This window comes from Chiloscyllium plagiosum, chromosome 3 (assembly GCF_004010195.1).
Source record: "Chiloscyllium plagiosum isolate BGI_BamShark_2017 chromosome 3, ASM401019v2, whole genome shotgun sequence".
Taxonomy (NCBI): domain Eukaryota; kingdom Metazoa; phylum Chordata; class Chondrichthyes; order Orectolobiformes; family Hemiscylliidae; genus Chiloscyllium; species Chiloscyllium plagiosum.
The window spans coordinates 118,341,632-118,363,222 of record NC_057712.1 but is presented as its reverse complement, the minus strand read 5'-3'; the positions used below and the strand labels follow the sequence as shown (position 1 = coordinate 118,363,222).

The 21,591-nt window shown below is 39.2% G+C and overlaps 1 protein-coding gene across 1 annotated transcript in view; it reads left to right on the top strand.

The window, feature by feature from the left end:
- mertka (c-mer proto-oncogene tyrosine kinase a) overlaps window positions 1–21,591 on the top strand; it is a 119,569-nt gene that overhangs the window by 76,075 nt on the left and 21,903 nt on the right. Inside the window, exons 9-12 of the mRNA XM_043687183.1 lie at window positions 5,277–5,436; window positions 7,539–7,704; window positions 18,607–18,695; window positions 20,852–20,947. Of these exons, the coding sequence (XP_043543118.1) occupies window positions 5,277–5,436; window positions 7,539–7,704; window positions 18,607–18,695; window positions 20,852–20,947 (511 nt within the window). The remainder of the gene's footprint in view (window positions 1–5,276; window positions 5,437–7,538; window positions 7,705–18,606; window positions 18,696–20,851; window positions 20,948–21,591) is intronic.

The window sequence follows — 21,591 nt, the reverse complement described above, 5'->3', positions numbered from 1 at the left end:
GCCTGTGGGAGTGGTAGAGGCAGAATCTTTGGTGGCCTTTAAGCGGCAATTGGATAGGTACATGGATGGGTGCTTAAGCTAGGACAAATGTTTGGCACAACATCGTGGGCCGAAGGGCCTGTTCTGTGCTGTATTGTTCTATGTTCTATGTTCTATGAGGCCACATTGGACTTGGTACTGGGTAATGAACCTGGCCAGGTGTTAGATGTTGAGGGTTACAGAGCGACATAGATAAGCTGCAGAGCTGGGTTGAGAGATGGCAAATGGAGTTTAATGCAGAAAAGTGTGAGGTGATTCACTTTGGAAGGAGCAACAGGAATACTGGGTTAATGATAAGATTATTGGTAGTATAGATGAGCAGAGAGATCTCGGTGCCCACGTACATAGATCCCTGAAAATTGCCATTCAAGTTAATAGCGTTGTTAAGAAGGCATACGATGTGTTAGGTTTTATTAGTAGAGGGATTGACTTTTGGAGCCATGAGGTCATGCTGCAGCTATACAAAACTCTGGTGCGGCTGCACTTGGCATATTGCACACAGTTCTGGTCAGCGCATTATAGGAAGGTTGTAGAAACTTTGCAAAGGGTGCAGAGGAGATTTACTGGGATGTTACCTGGTGAGGAGGGAAGGACCTATGAGGAATAGCTAAGGGACCTGAGGCTGTTTTCATTAGAGGAGGTTGAGAGGTGACTTAATTGAGACATATAAGATAATCAGAGGGTTAGATAGGGTGGACAGTGAGAGCCTTTTTCCTCATATGGTGAAGGCTAGCACAAGGGGACATAGCTTTAAATTGAGGGGTGATAGATATAGGACAGAATACAGAGGTAGTTTCTTTACTCAGAGAGTAGGAGAGGCATGGAATGGCCTGCCTGCAACAGTAGTAGACTTGCCATCTTTAAGGCCATTTAAATAGTCATTGGATAGATGTATGGATGAAAATGGAATAGTGTAGGTTAGATGGGCTTCAGATCGGTTTCACAGGTCAGTGCAACATCGAGGGCTAAAGGGCCTATACTGCGCTGTAATGTTCTATGTTCTATTACTGAATCTCTTTCTGTAGTTTCTGATGTGTGTTATGAAAAGCAACTACTTATTTATTTATGTAATGTAAAATCCACTGAGGTGAGGGGGCCAGGGATATGAAAGCTAAATCCATGCTACATTGCTTAACAAAAGACTAGCTAGTACAATGGACTAATTTTGCTTCTTTATGGTTTTGTAATCAGTGTACAGAATAAACAGGCCATAAGCAGCAGTGATCAGAAACTTACTCTTCAGAAATTCTTTCGCCATGGTGCTTAAACAGTAATCCTTCAGACGTGGGCTTAGTGTATATGTAATAATGTGCACCAGACTCTCAGCAAGCAGAATTGTCAGCTTGCAAAGATTTTAAACTGGACAGCACTCATACATAATGGAACCCTTGTGAATGGGCATATTGTCAGCTTAATAATCAGCCTTATATCTCCAGCAGAAATGTTATAAAGGCTTTTCACTTTGTAACTAAATGTCACTCTGTTCAGAAGGCAATTTGCTGCTTATTATGAAAGGTTGAGCTTCCAGGAAGCACCTATCGAGATGTATTCTGTCTGCTTGTCAGCTGCTGTTTGTGGAACTGAGTTAGATGACTCATCAGCAAGTGACTTTTTGAGAAACTGCTTAGGATATTTCGATATCCTTAATATGAACATTGTTCGGACACCAAATATATGTTTTGTGAAATGACCTTTGCAAACTAGACTTTCAAGGGTACCTAAGTAATATGTGTCTTAATTATTCAAGAGTTGAATAATATGTAATCATTTTGAAATATCTTAAAATTACTCCACAGTCTATTATGCCTGCAAAAACAGTCATTAATATCCTGTGTATGACAGCTATATGCAACACAACGTTATCAAGTAAGTGAAGTTTTTAAGCCAATTTGACTAACTCGACTCAGTGATGAGTAAGTGCAGCTGCTATATCGATTCGTACACCCGCAGTCTCCACAACAGCTGTACCTTTACACATGCTGCATGTTCAATAGCGGAGAATTATTATATGCAACATCACAATGAAGCGCCACAGAAAATTATGCCATGTGTCTGCCATTGATGTGGATTGTGCCAGGAACTTGGAATTGAGACCTGTTTTCTGCATGGTGTTACAAGGAATCTCAGTGATGAGTTTGGAATTTCAATGACAATACATGTTTGCATGAAACATTTCCACTTCTGCTGATGTGTGAACACATGTTAACCAGTAAAGTGTGGTCAAGTAGAAATTTTGAATAAATCAGTTGAATAAATCAGAATGAATAAATAGGTGACACAATTTAATGATATCTGTTGTTTCATAATTTTCAAAATACTTATCAAAACAATTATTGATCATTTTTAAATTTCATTCTTTATTCAGCAACCAGCTTTAATAATATTGACAAATCTTGAACTAACGATAGCAGATAAGAAAATAAACTTTAAAATGTAGATTGCTATACATACCAAGAACATGGCATTGTTTCTAAAACACAGTAAATTTTGATCCTCAAAGTGCCATTGAACTACTTGTTGAAATGTAGTTGCTAACTTGTAGCAAAGGTCACAGCTAATGTATGCAGAGCAAGATCTCACAAATGGCAGTGAGATAAATTATCATTTTTTTGGTTGAAGGACTACACTCATTAGATCATACCTGGTACAAAAGAAGATGGTTGTGTTGTAGTAGGTTGGTTATCCCAGGTCTCTGAGTTCCTCAGGGGAATGTCCCAGGCTAATCATCTGCAGCTGCTTCATTAATGACTTTCCCTCCATCATAAGGTCAGAAGTGGGGATGTTCGCTGATTGTTGCTCTACGTTCAGCACTTTCGTGACTCCCCATACTGTGGCAATCCATGTCCATATGCAATAAGACTTGGACAATATCCAAGCTTGGGCTGACAAGTGGCAAGTAACATTAATGGCATAAAAATGTCAGAAAATTATCATCTCCAACCAAAGGGAATCTAACCATCCCCTCTAGATGTTCAATGGCTTAACCATCTCTGAATTCTTCCCGCTATCAACAACCTGTGCATTACTATTGACTGGAAACACTGAATCTGTCTAGCTATTTAAATACTGTAGCTACAAGAGCAGGTGGGATGTTAAGAATCCTACAGCAAGTAACTCACTTCCTAAAACTGGTCCACCATCTACAAGGCACAAGTCAGGAGTGTGATGGAATACTTCCCACTCGCCTGAAAGAGTGCAGCTCCAACAACATTCAAGAGACTTATCACCAGAACAAAGTAAAGCCACCTAATTGACTCCACATCCTCAAACATTCACTCCCACTACCATCGACACTACGAGCAGTGTGTACATCTACAAGATACCCTGCAGAAATTTACGAAGTCTCCCTCAACTGCACCTTCCAACTCATGACCACTTCCATCTCGAAGGACAAGGGCAGCAGATATATGGGAACACCAATACCTTCAAATTCTCTCCAAGCCACTTGCCATCCTGCCTTGGAAATATTTTGCCATTCCTTTAACGTCGGTAGTTCAAAGTCCTGAAACTCCATTCCTAACAGCATTGTGGATCTAGCTAAAGCAAATAGACTTCAAAATGTAGCTCACTACCACCTTCTTGAGGGCAACTAGGGATGGGCAATAAATACTGACCAAGCCAGTATCGCTTAGAGCACAGAATAAAGGAGCACATGTTTGCTGTTGGTAATGGTGTTCAGCGTATCTTTGCCAATTGCTTTTTAACTTCATTTTGTTCTTTAATATCTCAGCGCAAGTCACCTCCATTGCAATGCAGAAATCCCTCAGTGTTGCATTGAAATGTCAGCATTTCTAATTCAATTGACTCCAATTTAATCACTGTACTATACAAGTGAGATACTTTTGTCTGTAGATAAAATAATGTGTGCCATCTTGTGATTGACTTGTTCTGCTTAACTGCAGTGGTGGCAGATAAATGTGTATATTAAATTGTTCTGTTTCGGCTGATATGTCAGTGGAAAAGGGAGAGAGTAATATTGTTGAGATATTTATGCAAAAGGAAAGCTTCAACTTCTCAATTGTACCATGGATACAATAAGTATCCATTGTTCAACTTCGCTTCTCTCCCTCTATTTACAGCTAAACAGTTTCAGCCAGAGGAAGTGATGGAGGCAGGTACAATTGCAACATTTAAAAGGCATCTGGATGGGTGTATGTATATGAAAGGTTTGGAGGGATATGGCCCAGGTGCTGGCAAGTGGGACTGGATTAGGTTGGGTTATCTGGTCGGCATGGACGAGTTGGACCGAAGAATATGTTTCTATGCTGTACATCTGTATGACTCTCTGGCTCTAGGTGCTCATTCAATATATTATTCAAGTTAACTTGGCTTTGTGATTTTTGTTTTATTTCTGTTGGTACTTTAAATTCTCTCTTACCTGAATTTTAGCCCTTGCATGAGGAGGCTTTGGAGTCCCACTGCACTTTGGTATGCAAAGCAGTTTGCTCATTTAGCACTGCATTATCAGACATGCCATCCTTTGGTTGAATTGTTAAAGCTCTGACAGAAAGTGGATAGGACTGGCTTCATAAAATTGAATTCATCCACAACTCTGCTGCCAGTGTCTTCCTTGCACCAAGTTCCTTACACACATCTCCCCCATGCTGCTGACCCTTTGGCTCCCAATCAAGATGCCCATCAATTCTGAGATATTCAGTCTCATTTTCAAGTTCTTGTATGGCTGCATGCCTCTCTATCTCTGCAATCTCCTCCAGTCCTACAACCCTCCAAGGTAGATTAATTTATCAAGTTTTGGTCTCTTGATTTAAATTTCTGCAGCATTCATGGCTCTGTATTCATTTGCCTAGATCCTACACTCTTGAATTTCCTTCTTAAATCTCTCCAGTTTTGTGTCACTCACTTCTTTAAGAGCCTCCTTCATTCTTCTTTGATTGTGCTTTCGACAACTTACCCTAATATTACCATCTGGAACTTGGTATCTAGTTGTGTTTTATAATACTCCTAAGGAGCATCTGTGATGTTTTATTATGTTATAGGTGCAATATAAATAGAAGTTGTTTTATCTTAGAAATCAAATGGCCTTCTTTATCTGAAATTGCCTATGATGCCCTATCTTTTGCTGTTTTTCAGAATCCACCTTCCTACTTTACATTGTAGATAGTTCGAAGATTGGATAATCTTGACAAAATTTCTCAAGAAGCTTTAGAATCTCAATGTATTTGCTACAATGTACAATAATTGTTGTGCCATCTTTGTTTGTCTTTTCTATGTTTCAGGTTATAAAACCACTTAAACTATGTTGCAATCAGACAGCTAACCGAGGTATGATTGATGTTGTGGCAATCAACGTTACATATAATGTACAAGTGGCAGCATATACCAGCACTGGAATTGGACCTTATAGTGATCCAACACACATATTTATTGGGAGCAATGGTAATTATTATTTTGTGTTGTGGGATGTGTGAGTGCAATCAGTTAACATTTGTTGAGCAGTTTTAACTGAAAAGCATGCAGTGTAATCAACCAAATACTAAGTAATATTTTTTATTATTTTACAACTCTGATACCAAAATTGGATTGTTTGACTGAAAGAGAATAGTTGCAAAATTTAACATGGATCTAATTTTGTTAGGATGAGCAAAGGTCAGAATTTGGCTTATCTGGTCCAGCCATTAACACAGCACTTTCATTGCTTCTTCAAAGTGGCATTGGTACCAATCTGGTCTGTTGGAATTATAACTTGTGGCTTCATCCAGATTTCCCCCACTAGTAAAATCTTGATGCTTTGTGTGACTGTCTTAAAGAAATTATAAGCAGGACTTGACTACCTCCCTACAGGAATCTCCTTATGATTCCCTAAGATACCTTTTTTCCCTTCCAGTGCAATAGGGCTCCCAATGGCCAAACCTCTTGGAGAATGCTGTGTCCCCCATTTGCAACTGGGAGAAAAGGAATGATAACAATTCAGCTGTGAGGCATTGAGACTGTTGGATTTTGGTTTCAGAAGAGACTCCTGACAGGATAATTTTGCCTGTCAAATAATATAATTACCTGTGTTACTCCACATCAGCTTTGCTGAACTTGGAAGCTCTAAGAGGCACTAATGACAAACAATCTTGTTCACATATTTGGCTGTTCAAAGACATCAGCCACATCAATAGGACAAGAGATGCTGTCTGATGTACAACTCACTGATCCCACTTTGAATTTCCTATGTTCAGAAAATGTCTTGTTGTCCTATTGTATTAGGTAGAATAACATGAGTAGTTAGTTCTCTTGGAAAGACTATGTTAAATTCAGAGTTTTTTTCCAAATCAGTGGAGTGATCCGAAATCAAAATTATTGAAGTCTGTGACAACTACAGTCTTTTCTCTTCAGAATAGATATGGCAATCTCTTGCATTCTGCTGAGAAAATGAGGTAGACTCCAGATCTTTACAAGATTGAGATTTGCCTTGTGATACCCACTCATTTTCAAACTTAAATGCCACACTAGCTGGATTTGCTTTTGAACATTGTTCCTTTCTATTATTACAGCAATGTCTGTGCCATGTTTTCCGAAAAGGTATCATGTGTTTCATTGCCTTCCTACTTTCACCCAAAAAGAACCATGTCAGATCTTGTATGTTCAGAAGTAACATTGATTCACCCTGCATTAACCTTTCCTGTTACTTGCACTGTTTGTCATTGCCCTCTTGTGAGGTACTCAAAAGATATTTCTATATATCAGAGCTCATAGACAAATGCAGGTTACTTTAGCATTGTAGTCTTCTAGAAGTTGAAGAAAAATCACAACACAGCCCTTTTTAAAATTGCTTTGTTTTATAATGTATCGGATATGGAAGAGCTCCACCCATTCTGATTTATAACACAGCCACTGAATAAGACGTTGAGCAGTTCAAACAGACAGCAGTTGGACACTGCGGTCCCTAGATGGAAGCTCCTCTATCTCTAGTTAGCACACCTAAGAGATATAATCTACATATAGTTAATGAAATGTAATAATCTACATCTTCTTAAAGTGAAGAGCTTCATCTGCTGAAACGTATTAATGTCAAAAAGTGTGGTGCTGGAAAAGCAAAACCAGTCAGGCAGCATCCAAGGAGCAGGAGAATCGATATTTCGAGCATAAGCTCTCCTGACGAAGAGCTTATGCTCAAAACGTCGACTCTCCTGCTCCTCAGATGCTGCCTGACCGGTTGTGCTTTTCTAGCACGACACTTCTTGACTCCAATCTCCAGCATCTGTAGTCCTCACTTTCTCCTGAAACATATTAGTGGTCCACCTCCACCACACACTACTGAACTGTCTTTTAGGAAGGCACTAAATTGGTCGCAGATTCCACCCAAACAAGAATCCACTTGTAATTGGCACCCAGGCATCACATCATATTGTAACGTGGTGACAACAGTGGCCTTCTCATCACAGTTATAAGTTCTACTTGCTTTATAATTCTACAGAGCTAGAAAGTAGAAGCTGAATACAAATTGTTTATTAATCTGAAGTTAATTTGCCCTTCTATTTGTTTTCTTACAGATCAGATAATACTTTCACCATCCTCAACTACTGCAGGTGCTGATGGCAGTAATACTGAGAATTCCCTGATGGTGCTAATTGGAATCATTTGTGTCAGCGGCATAATTATTTCAATTGCATTCATATATGCAGCTATGAAAAAGCGGATGATGGAGACTAGGTTTGGGTCAGTATTCACAACTATATAAATCTTGACCATTTTCCTGGAAATTTCTTGTGAAAGAAAACTGGGAAATTGTTAACTACTAACCATATTCCCAGTACTAATAAAGATGGAAGTGGCATCCCAGATGAGGTACTCGTTTTGGTAGTTTTTTAATTAACCTTGTAAGAAACCTCCATTAGCTTGACCACAAGCAAAGGATAAACCATGTGCCTGCTTATATTGAAATAATCTTTTTATTTTAAAATGCTAGTGAGAATCTGTGACTCATGGTAAAATGATAATATTAAAAGTTTGAGGCGCAGTGGGAAAATGTAGCTGAAAGGCTCATTTGCATCGAAAGATAGTAGAGTTTGAACTTCTCTCAAAGTTCTTAATTATCAAATCTGCTGTTAATCATGATGGCAATCATGGAAATGGAGATAAATTACTGACCTGGAAGTAGATTATAGAAAAAGCCTATGTTCTAACTGAGGTTAAGAGGGGTGCATTACTCCTTTTTCGAGTCCCACTCCATTGGTTATAAAATACGTTAAATGTAAACAGATGGTTGATTTGGCCAATTACATAGATCTTGGATTGTGGCAGGTTTAGTATTAAGAACAAGTCAACAAGATTTCTTAAATTATAGAATCCCAACAGTGTGGAAACAGGCCCTTCAGCCCAGCAAGTTCACACCGACCCTCTGAAGAGTATCCCACCCAGACCCATTACCCTACTGTCCTATATTTACCTCTAACTAATGCACCTAGCGTATACTTCCCTGAACTCTATGGGCAATTTAGCATGGACAATCACCTAACCTGCGCATCGTTTGGATTGTGGGAGGAAACCAGAACACCTGGAGGAAACCCACGCAGAAGCAGGGAGAATGTGAACACTCCACACAGGCAGTTGCCTGAGGCTGGAATCAAACCTGGGTCCCTATCGCTGTGAGGCAGCAGTGCTAACCACTGAGCCACCATGCTCCCCAAATAATTGGCTTATTTCCAAAAATAAACCTGCCTAAACAAAGATACAAAGATTATTAGTAAATGGATGATGCAAATGTATATCTCTGCCCTCCTAAGAAATTAACATGTGCACAGACACCTAAGGAGATACAAAAAAGTGAAAACTTTGCACTGTGCTAACTTTAAAGTACTTTGACCAAGTCATAGTTAAAGTCATGTGAGCGAGACTAAATAATGGATTGTTCCAAGTGGTGTTCAAATTCCAAAGTTATTCTGTTCACATACAAGGTTGAGGTACTGAGGTATTCCTGGAGCAGTTGTTACTTGGCTGATTTGCTTTTGCTTCAGATAATAGGGTGGATTACTAAGAAACTCCATTTTAGGAACTCTCTCCCAAGTGGTAAAGATGACTTTCAGTGAGTTTTCAACTGTCATAAATTGCTGAGATGAGTTGTAAAGAAAGAGAGATGGAACGCTGAGCTGTAACCCCTATATCAGGTTAAATTCTCTCTCAATTAATTCATAAGTGGAAATGGCAATCCCTCTCTCAAATTAGGCCTCACTCGGGAAGTTCTTCAGAATGTAAGATTTTATCCAGATTCCCTGCTCCTTGCAGCTTCTGTTGCTGTTATATCCAATAACTTTTCCTTTGCAATGTGTCCTTTATTTAAAAGCTGAAAATATATTTGTATGGATCCTTTTAGTCATTTTTGAAAATAAATAACATTTGGATCACATCTCTTCGTAACACATGGCAGAGTGGGATTGGTTTTGGATGCGCTGTGAGCCAACGTAGGTATGATGGACCATGTGGTTTACTCCTGAGCTGTAAAGCTTTGTGGTATTTATATCTATTGAACAATTATTGGCTTCTCTCCCTTTTGTTATTTTCCAAAAGAGAAATTAACAGGGTGTTGCTCACACCACATATTTCTTTAAACAAAACAATATGCTTTTGGTATAATTTAAATAATAAAAGCTGTAGAAAACTTGAGACAATGAAAATATAATCAGAGGTCAACATTTAGCCTTGCGCAAGAGAAGAGGTTTTTTAAAATCCTTCGCCGTTACAGGTTAATGGATATGTACCAGAGGCCATAGAAAGTCGTCTCTTCTTTAGAAATTTAAGTACCCTTTTAAAGCATCAGTAGATGTCACTGCCTGCCAATCAAATCCAATGCTGCCATTTGTGAGGTTTCATTCCTCTGGGCTTTTAACTGTTGTGAGAACTTTGAAAAATATCATTTGATGAAAAATTTAATTTTGCACATTAGTTGTTTTGACATTGAATTTCAGTTTAATTTATCCTCACTGTTGTTCAGCCCCTCTTGTGTTTCTATTCTAATTCTTCAATCTGAACGGTTAGAGGGATGTACCTTCCTCAGATCCTAGATACCCAGTTCCCTTGCTGAATCAATGCTTGCAGTCACTTTGTGTATGAAACCATTTTGAAGCTCAAGTGCTGAGGGGCAAAGCTAATTTACAGCAAATGCTGTTCATTGCTATGTTACAGTAAAATTTGGCCATTTGTTTACTTCTGCTTTCAGCAGAATGGCATGTTCAGGATTTCCTTCTATTTTGTCACGCTGTTACGCCTTTTAATTTTCCCATTGCCAAGAATTTTAGGAATTTCTACTGAATAAACTGAACAAATTTGGCTTCAGTTTCAAAGGAACAGATTAACCCTTGGACTGCTAACATCTCCAGGGAATGCCCTGCCTCTCTTGATAGACTCGTAGTGAAATGTTAAAATTACAGCAACAGGTTTATAACCCATTACTCGAATGTTAACTGTAAGCTTCCAAAATAAATAATGGAATGTAGGAACAGGATTAGGTGATTCAGTCCCTTGAGGCCGTTCCATTATTCATTGCTGATCTGTATCACAACTTGGTTTTTGTAACCCTTATCACCAGAGAAGTGTTATTTAACCACCATCACCACCAACTCCCCCCATCCTCCCAACAAACTCTAAGCCTCCACAGCTTTATGTAGGAGAGAGTTTGAGCTTTCCATTATCTTTATGTGAAAGGGCCTCTGAACATCAACCCTTCCTGTCACACCCTACCAGTGAAAGTAGTTTCTTTCTCTAGAGTTGTGGATGCTCCACTGTTGAATGTATTCAAGACTCTCAGAATCTAATGGAGGTAGGTAAGAAATTGGCTTTGAGGAAAGGAGAGTAACCACAACTTATTCAGAACTTTAGTGAACCCGATGCGGTTTACCCAACAGTTTTATATTCATTACTAGACTCTTAATTCTAGATTTCACTGCCCCATCCACTATCTGCTTTGGCAGGATTTGATCCTAGATTTCCCCAGGACATTGTTTGGATTTCTGGATGCATAGTCATGTGATAATACCACTAGGCCATCACATCCCTTCTGCTTCTGATGTATTCAACAACCCTATCGAATCCATTTCTCAATTTAAGAAAAGTTCACTACTCATTCTTCCTCATTGGATGTTTTCTTTCATTAAGGTTTAATTGCCTTTGTGTACTCTTATTAGAGAACTGATTAGTTATAGTTACATCTGTTAGTAACATTGTCAATTTATGCACTTAAATTAGCTATTTATCTGCAAAATATACAGAGTCAGGAATTTAAATTAAAGAGTTAGACATTAGCCTGCAATGTACAATTTTTGAAGCAGGTTCAAGGGCTGAAATGGCCTACTCTCGCTCCTCATTATATGTTGACAGTGAATCAACAATCAGTATTCCTTTCTGATTGATTGTGCCATTTGTGAGTTTATTGTGCTTGATTGCACCACCATCACACTCTTGATGGGAATCTGGCTGAGGGATGATGTAACCTTTCCTTTAAATGAAACCTTGCTTTACCTTGACCTGCTCAGATTAACTTGGTAATGCTGTGGCTAGTATAATCAATTCACTTTGTCTATGTCCTAACTTGTTTGGGACTTCCTATTCCTCTGAACATCTCAATAGTTCCATCCCTTTCATATAAAATTCTCATTCTCCACCACCCGCCAAATGCCATGAAAAGTTTCTTACCAAGGTCTCTTTACTGTTTACCTCACTTGATTACTGCACTGAGTCAGTTTGCATTTTGCTGACGCCTTCAATTTCCACCTCGATTCATCATGCTCTCTCTTCCCTCCATTCATTGCCTTCTTAGCCTCAGTTTACCATTCCCTTGATATAAACATTGACTTTGTCATCTCACATAGCCTCACTATTCCTGTCATCAATCACAGAAGAGACCATATCTGATCATTTCCTGATATCTTTTTACATCCAAATTCTCTCTTGCCCATGTCTGCCCATGGATCTCATTCCTAGTTCACTTACAACTGCATCTTCAAAACCTCAACTGTTCAATTTTTGGCTCTCCATTTCTGCAGCAACAGATCTGCTCAAGCACACTCTAACTTCACTGTCAATGCCCTAGTCTCCTATGAAACCATTACTTCTCACCCTGACCATTCTCACCAATGTATTCCCTATGTTTAAAGGATGCAGGCTTGCATGACAAATGACTGCTTTAGTTGCTCAATGCCAAATCTTGCTGCACCACTAAAAGTACAATAGATGCTGATCCCATCTACTATTCCTGTTCACTATTTTAGTGTCATCCTGAAATGCAAAGATAACCCTAAGCTTCACTTCAGCATGCCAAATCATTATTTTTTAAGCCTTACATCCTCATTTCCAACAAGTGTGAAGAGATATAAGACGTAAGAGCAGAAATATGTAATTCACCCCATCAAATCTGCTGTGCCAATCAGTTAAATCACGGCTGATCTGATAATCCTGAACCCCACTTTCCTAGAATAGGATTTGAGAGGTGAAGAGTTCGTAGCAATCTGTTGTAATATCTGTTGTTGAGTCTGCTCTATTGTTTGATATGATTATGGCTGATCTTATCTCAGCCTTAACTCCCATTTCCTGCCCATTTCTCTATGACCTTTCAACCCATTACAAATTAAAAATTGTCCAGAATCCCAACAGTGTGGAAACAGGCCCTTCGGCCCAGCAAGTCCACAGTAACCCTCGGAAGAGTATCCCACCCACACCCATTCCCCTTTCACTCTACATTTGCCCCTAAGTAATGCACATAACCTACACATCCCTGAACACTGTGGACAATTTAGCATGGCCAATTCACCTAACCTGCACATCTTTGGATTGTGGGAGGAAACCCACGCAGACACAGGGAGAATGTGCAAACTCTACACAGACAGTTGCCTGAGGCTGGAATCGAACCTGGTTCCTTGGCGCTGTAAGCCACTTTGCTGCCCTTTTTTTTCTATTTCCTCCTTAAATTTACGCAATGTTCCAGCATCCACTGTACACTAGGATAGAGAATTCCACAGATTCAGGACCCTTTGAGAGAAGTAATTTCTCCTGTTCTGTTTTATGTCTGCTGACCCTTATCCTGGAGAGCAGAGAGATGGCAGCAGCCTAATGGTGCTGGGAACTCATAGTGAGATTGAAGATTGTGAAATTTTAAACAAGGCTGGAAGATTAGCTGAGCTTTGATAAGAGGGAGGAATCTCTCACATAATCCTCATCATGAAAGTCAGTTCAGCAGTTAGAAATGGAAAAAGTAAATAAGCCATCAGGAGGAGGGAATAGCTTTGGACTGGTTCCTGGACAGAGTAATATAAATTCCTGAAGGGGATCATTGTAAAAATTAAATGGGGTAATGTTTCTATGCTGTAAAGTGTAAGTTGGCTCCTGAAATACAGTTTATTCAATGTTGCTTTTAGTTTGTTACAGTAAATGTTTTAAAACATGCAATTTTGTTATGCAATCTGTCCAGGTAAAAACAAGGACTGCAGGTGCTGGAAACCAGATTCTAGATTAGAGTGGTGCTTGAAAAGCGCAGCAGGTCAGGCAGCATTCAAGGAGCAGGAAAATCGACGCTTTGGGCAAAAGCCCTTCATCAGGAATACAGGCAGAATGTCTGAAGGGTGGAGAGATAAATGAGAGGAGGGTGGGGGGTGGGGAGAAAGTAGCATAGAGTACAATAGGTGAATGGGGGCGGGGATGAAGGTGATAGGTCAGAGAGGAGGGCGGGGGAAGATAGCAAAGAGTACAATGGGTGAATGGGAGTGGGGATGAAGGTGATAGGTCAGAGAGGAGGGTGGAGTGGGTAGGTGGAAAGGAAGATCTGTCTGGACATGCAATCTGTCCAGTCAATCGCTGGAAATTCAGATATCATTTTTAACAATTGTTAGTTTCTACAAAGATAATATCACAATCCATAATCTTCTCCAATCCTCTTGTCTCTTCTCTAATTCAGGCCTCTTGAAAATCCCTGGTTTTAATTTGTCCTGCACTGACGGTCATCCCTCTAGCAACTTTGGTCCAAAATTTCTTCACTGAACGTCTTCAGTCTTCTCCGTCTCTTACCTCCTTGAAGATGCTTTGTGAATTCTACCTCTTTATAATACAATTAAACCTTAAATATGTCATTTTCCTCAATGTGAAATCTGCAATTACTATCCAACTAAATCCAAATGACCTATCTGACTTTTATTGTTCTGCAAAATCAAATTTTAAACATTACACTTGATCATTTCCTTTTTCCACTTTGCTTGCACTTACTGTTTGGGAGATATGGATATGTTATTTTCGATCAAATTCAAAGCCCAAGGTTGTGTCAAACTGTATCTCGGTCAGAGCTACTGACCCCACAAAACAGCACCAGCTGAAAATATTAATGCAAAACTTTGGCAGCTCAAAATTCTTTCCAGTTTGTTCATGCCATGATTGGAACAAGAATGACACAATGCGAGTACCAGCCAAGCTGAATTCTGAGAAACGAGATTTAAAACCTTGGTGTTTTGGCAGATCTATTAAACCCCCAAGAATAGATGGGTAAATGTATTTGAGAGTGGCCTGAACAGTTTGCTATTACTCAGCATCATTGAGAAAGCAGAGTTTTCATCACATTGAGAATTTTCTCAAGCACAAAATATTGATTTATATGTTATGTTCTCAGGTATCATGTCATGCTGATCACTTTATTGATGGGCTTCACCAATGGTTTTGAGTGAGTTTTGCCTCTTTGTCCCAGCTGCTCTTTCCCCCACCACCGCCTCGGAGCTGACTTTGAGCCAGGCTGATGTTTGTTTTCGCAGTGTCATTTTTATTCCTGTCAGATCTTACGGAGGCATTGACACAGTTGTTTAAGCTGAAACTGAGCCAGGGATTTTTAGTTCATTCCTTTGTGACTGGACACGATTTAGGGTCAGTAGCTTTAGCCAACAAGCAAGTTACATTTTTAGTCAGATACCATTGTAACTTAATTTCCAGGGTGTGTACGTTGTTATGTTGCATTTCCCCTGGTTCTCCACAGTTGAAGAACTATTGAAATGGTTGACAAATCTAGCAGCAAAAAGATATCACATGGTAGATTATTTTGAATAAGTACCTCTACTTTTTAGCCTGGTCTTGGCCCATGCAATATTTCATCCCTTAAAGCTATGAAATAAAGTATTCTTCACACTTGAAATACTATTCATTTTAATAGCTAAATTGTAAAATGTACTCAGTACTTTCTCTCCCCAAGGGTGAACTGAGGTGCTTTTGGTTATGTAAGATATATAGACATATATTCAGATTACTACCTAATGTAAATCATGAGAATAGGATAAATGAACACAGATACAAGTTGTTAAAAAAACAAGCTTAAGACAGATTTCATAGTGCAATGGTAATGTCCTTAACTCTGAGCCAGGAGGCCTGGGTTCAAATCCTCTCTGCTCCAGAGGTGTGTCATAACACATCAAAGAAGGTTAATCTGAAGACACATTTCTCACTCCTTCCGACTCCAATTTGATTTCGCCTCCTCTCTCCCTCTCCCGACCTTTCCCCCACCTTTGATGACCTGTGTTGCCCTTAACAGACTTTGCATGTAAATTAATCAATTAGAAACCATTGGAAACATGGGTGATTTAGTGTAGTTAATAATAGATCAAGTGTTTCACAGTTAATTTGGCGATGGGAGAAAGAGTCATTTTTATGAAATAGCACTTCTGAACATAAAAAAGAAAACAAAAGACAAATGTTTGGGGCATCTTGTGGCACAATGGGCCAGGTGACCCAGGTGCAGGTCCCACATTCTTCAGAGATGGTTCATTATGTATTTGATCAGGTTGATTATTAATAGATATGACAAATTTTGGGAAACTCTTCTTTGGACTCTAATTATTTAAGAAAATTATGGGTTAATAGTTTGGGATTTCAAAGTTGATGCATTTATCAGATTGGTGAGCTATGTTGGGTTAAATAGCCTTCAACTCCATTTTCTGCTCTTTTCAGGTATTTACTTGAACTGACAATTTGCTTGGAGGCTGTTTCTTCTGCTGAGAACTTGGCAAAAGATCAGTGAACACTCTGGTGTATCCACCTATTTAGAGTTCCTCTAAATCAGGATTCCCTGATGAGTTTCTCAGCTATTTTAGTTATCACACTACACAGTCCTTTTATTAAGTTTAACAATTATTCACAGTACAGATTTATGATAACTTGGGATTCTGAATACTAGTGTTTTCAATTGTGTGAAATACAATAAATGTTTTCAGGAAACCAGTATCAAAAGGACCAGTGTAGTTTGGCATTAGGCTATGTTTCTCGGTCCACTTAGAGTCAATAGGCATCACTGGTGAACTTTCAGAATGGGAAATTAAAGAAAAATTTCCTTTTCAAATCAACCCTCTAACTTGTCTTCAGCTAGACTTGATTACTTAGAAAGGCCTATGAAAATAATTATTTGGTTCAAATCAGGGGACACATTTTTTTCTCTCCAAGGACTCCTCTTCAGGGCAGCTTTTTGACTGTCAGGGTCTACTTTCTGGTTTTCAGGAACACCTTTTTAATTCTCACTGGCTCCTTTATAGGGTGATGCCGTTGAGTAGGGACATCAACTTCTGGACTTGTATTGGCCTTTAGGGTATTTGGACTCTCACAGAATTAGAATAATTCCCCAATACCTTCAATAATTATCAACCCCTTTAATGATAAAGTCATAACACGCCAGGAAAGCATTAATTTCCTAGATAACAGTATAAGAACAAAATCTACACAAAAACTGTTACCACATACATAGAGTGGGGAAGTCACAGTTAATATGTTTTCTTTGCAACAAAAACAGAAATTGCTGGAAAAACTCAGCAGGTCTGGCAGCATCTGTGGTGAGAAATCAGAGTTAAAGTTTCAGGTCCAGTGACCCTTCTTCAGAACTGATTTTCTTTGTGTATGCACAAAGCTGGAATATTTTAAAAAGGTAGTTACCAGCCATTTTCTGCATCTCAGCTCGCAACCACAGATTTAAATTTAACAATTAAGGTATTGATTACAATAGCATATGGCATTTCTTATAACTCCTGAACAAACACAGTCCTAAGTTTGTTATTCATTTGCAAGTAGCTCATTTGCAAGTAGCAATACTCATCTGCAAGTAGCTCATTACCTCATGATTTCAAGTTTTCCAAGCTCCTAATTAACTGAGTGTTCCTTTGTTGACAGGTTTGAAATTGATCCCTCTTTGGAGCCTCCTGCCCTTGCAGTTTTCCTGTCTCTCCCAACATCCTTTCAACTTTGCTGTATTCACTTCCCTATCTTCCAGATTTTGCACCACTGTATATCCCACATCCCCCGTCCTCCAGGTTTGGCAGATCCATCCTCCATCCTCCATCCTTGACAGATCCTTCACATCTTCCCCCAGCAACTCCCTTAATACTGGCATTTATTTACCTCACTAATAAGCCGATCCGCAGCAAGCATGGGGGACAACCAGACTATGATTGGAGGACTAACTCCTTGCCATTTCTTTCTGTCTAATTATAGGCACGTGAGGGGTGACATTTTCCTGATTGGTTGGCCCCATGAGTGAATCTTTCCAGGCAATTTGATTATTTTGGAGACAGATGCCCCCACCATCCCTGTATATTTGAATGTTGGTTCAACTGCATTTGAACACGTTGATTTAAAGGAGGACAGAATCCAGGGAGTTCTGTATATGTTTTAGAGCACCAAGCAGCCGTAAGCAATGAGTGGTCTTTTATAGGGTTTGGAATAACCTTCAGTGCTGATGGGAAAATTCCCTGCTTGTTGCGTGGCAGAACCTTTACCAATGATGGAAGATCCTTATCTCTGCAAATAACTTCCCAAATGGAATTTTATTATTTGAAGTGGAGAAAAGTTACAAGATTGTGGTGTGGGATTAATTGGGCAGGTCTTTGAGGGATCCGGCCTCAGCATGATGGCCTTTCCGGACCTAACTTTGTATAGCTTTCTAGCCTGAAGCATTCATAATTTGAACTACCTTTACTTCCTCTGTAAATGATGCTGAGATAAAAGAGGTGCACCATTGCCAGAAGCAGCTGATAACTGGCAGAATTACCTCTTCTTTGCAGCCAGGAAAGATTGAGCTAGCTGGAGAAGTAATACTTTTGAAATTTTTCTTGCCTTTATAGTCGTTTTCTGGTGGGAGTTGAAGGAAATAAAATTTGGGTGTGAACTTTGCTGCTAACTAGCTGATTTGCTGACAATATTGCATCAGTTCAAGAATGCCTTATTGTCTTGGAACGACAATAGAATAGCACAATAGAATAATGGAAAGTGAGATGGTGCTCTCAGTTACCCAAAGGTCACCTGAGTTTCCCAATCTCGGTCATGCCCTTGTGCAGGAGCAATGAATATAACTCAGGCTGTTCGCACTCATCATGGGAAAGATGGGAAATTGTGTATTTTCTCATGATAGTTTGAGGCTTGGGCAAGCTCCCACATTCTATCAATTGCTGTAACTGAGAAACTTAGGAAATGGATGAAAATAGCTCATTTCCTTTTCAGAAATATTTTCAGTTTTACAAACTCTCTTATAAACATGTTAAGACTCGAGCTAAATTAACTGAATAACGTTAATGTGTTGTTTTGCTCATTAACTATATCACCTTATTTATTTGTTAAATGTAGGAATGCATTTGGTGATGGAGAACTCTCTGAACCAACAGTCCAGTACAGAGCGAGAAAAACCTATATACGGAGAGCGGTTGAGGTTACACGTAAGATCCATCTTTTACTGTTCATTTCTTGTTTGAAGTGAAAAAGGTGTAATAATAGAAACGATTGTCTGTGAAGACTTTACACACACACACTGACATGTACACACACACATTCTGTCAACTTTACACAGGAATTAACACATTCAAAATAAGTAGATTAAAATCTATGTAACAATAGATCAAGTGAAAGTATGGTGCAAACTTGTAAAACATTCAGTTTTGATCTTGGAGGTAGTACCAAAATTCTGTAACAGTCAAGTATTACTGCAGAAAACAGGCTGCAGTTAACAGTACAAAGATGCCTGTAAGAAATGACAGTGTTGAGTTGCATGTCTCCAGAGCCCTGACTGTTTTATGCTTTTCTAATAGCTCAAGGGTCTTTATAATTTAGGGATAATTTTATCATCATCCGTGTTCTGTAATAATCTAACTCATCTCCCAGGAGATTTACAAAATCAGACACTCCATTCAATTTTACATTGCAGTCGACAATTGGCGTTTGGTCCTATCCCAACAGGTTTCTGTCAATAATATTAGATTGAAATTAGCCACGTCAATTTGACAGTGGAAATTGATCATCTCTAGTCAGCAGTTTTCAACACATAGTTCAGTGTGTGTTTAAACAATTCACTGGCTTAAAACTGTCAACAAAACATAACTTGGGTCTTCTACGAAATCAAAATGTAAGTTATTTTGATTTATTTTCTAATTTTCTCCCCTTGCTCCCAAATTTCCGATGTTATGGCAGCAACATTCCAGTTTTTAAGGCTTGGTGGCTCGGTTTCAAAAGTGTGAGCCTAGGAAGTGACTATTAGTCTGTGTGTTGGTATTCCAGATGCTGCTGTTTGCTTCGTTCCCACTATCACATGGACTTGATAATCGTGTGACTATTTGAGCTCTGTCTGGTGGATTTTCTTTTCCATCTTCTTGTATCATCCAGCCGAGATAGGAACATATGAATCAGAAGCAGTAGTGGACAATTAGCTCCTTGAGCTTGCTCTGTCATTCAATAAAATCATGGTAGATCTGATTACTTCACATTCTCACCCTCCCCGGGTTACCTTGCAACCCTTGCTTATTATAGCAACATAAGAGATAGGTTGTGGTGCAGGTCATTCAGCTCCTCAACCACTCAACAAAATCCTAGCTGAGCTTTCCCAGGCCTCAACGTCTCCCATGTGCCATCAACCCCCTGAGTTTTGAAAAGTCTATCCACGTTCACTTTAAATACTTTTAGTGATCTAGCCTCCACTACTCTCTGAGGCAAAGAATTCCAGACATTCACCTATCATTTGGGAGAAGAAATTCTTCCGCACTTCTGTTTCCATTTTCTGTAACTATGTTCCTTGGTTCAAGATTCCCCCGTAAATGGAAATATCTTCTTAGATACCCACCAATCATCTGCCTGTTTTCTTGTGATGTCACATCTCAGCTTCTTTAAAGGCAGAAACAAGTTGAATGTTCCGTCTCCCTCAGTTTTTATTGCCCTCAGTCACTGCCCTCCTCATGGCAGGTCCACTCCTGTTTATGAAGCTGCAGACCCCACACCCTCTCACCTGTTTCAGAAACATAGGCTCATCCTCTCTTTTGGCCGGTCTGCTTAACACGGATCCTGATTGCTGCACATTCAAGAATCGAACTGTCTCTGCCTTAAAGAAAATTCAAGTCCTATGCTTCCATTGCCTTTGAGTTAGAACTCCAAAGACTGACAGCCTACTGTGAGAAAATCATCCTCTTTATATCTGTCTTAAATTGGTGATCCATTATTTTGAAACAGCAATCCCTAGTTCTAGATTCTCCCACAAGATGAAAAATCCTTTACACATGCATATTAATTATATCTAATCCAGTTGTTATGTCCCTCTGTTTGTACCTGTTGAGGGTGACCCTGAAGCAGTGAATTCCTGGTCTTTTCATTTAAACATTCCTTCAGCTGGTAGTGCAATGATTTCTTTGAAATGGTTCATATCTGAAAACAAAACAGTACAGTACAAAAATGACACTGTTAGAATTTCCGAAATGGATTTTGGTGCCGTGATTTTGATGACTATCAAACAGAATAGGAGAAGCATATCACCAACACAGACCTCTTTCAGTGCTGTGAAGTACTGTGATTCAATTATCTGATTTTAATTTTCCATGATTTCTTCTCACAGTAGATAGCTTGGGAATCCGTGCAGAACTGAAAGAGAAGCTGCAGGATGTAATGACTGACAGGAAGCTATTGACTCTGGGTAAAGTTCTGGGAGAAGGTAAGGAATTGAACTGATGTTTGCAAACCCAGGCTTTCCATAAATAGTATGTTAAAATGAGAGCAGAATACTATGCTATGAGCTGTTTGTCTGCCATCCAGGGTTCCAGGCATTGCTTGCATATTTGACTTCTATCTTCCTGCCACCATTCTTCTGCTTTGTGGCAGAAATCATCAGCTTCATGGCATATACATCTGCATTAATCCGTTTTGTGTAATTGTTGTCATATCTATATCAACCACGATTTCTTTTCTTATACACCTGTGATTTTATTGTGATATTTTTATTCCACTTTGCTTCAAATAATTAAGCTGATAGGCTAGAAATAAGTTTTAAACAACTTATAGAGTCATGGAGTCAAACATCATGGAAACAGACCCTTCAGCCTAATTCATCCATGTCTGTCTTATTTCAATTTGTTAGCATTTGACCTATATCTCTCTAAACCCTTCTTATTCATGTACCCATCCAGATGTCTTTTAAATGTTGTAATTGTATCTACCTCCACCACTTCCTCTGGCAGCTCGTTCCATACATGCACCACCCTCTGTGTGAAAAAGTTGTCCCCTAGGTCCTTTTTAAATCTTTCCCCTCTCACCTTAATCCTCTGCTGTCTAGTTTTGGACTTCCCCATCCTGAGGAAT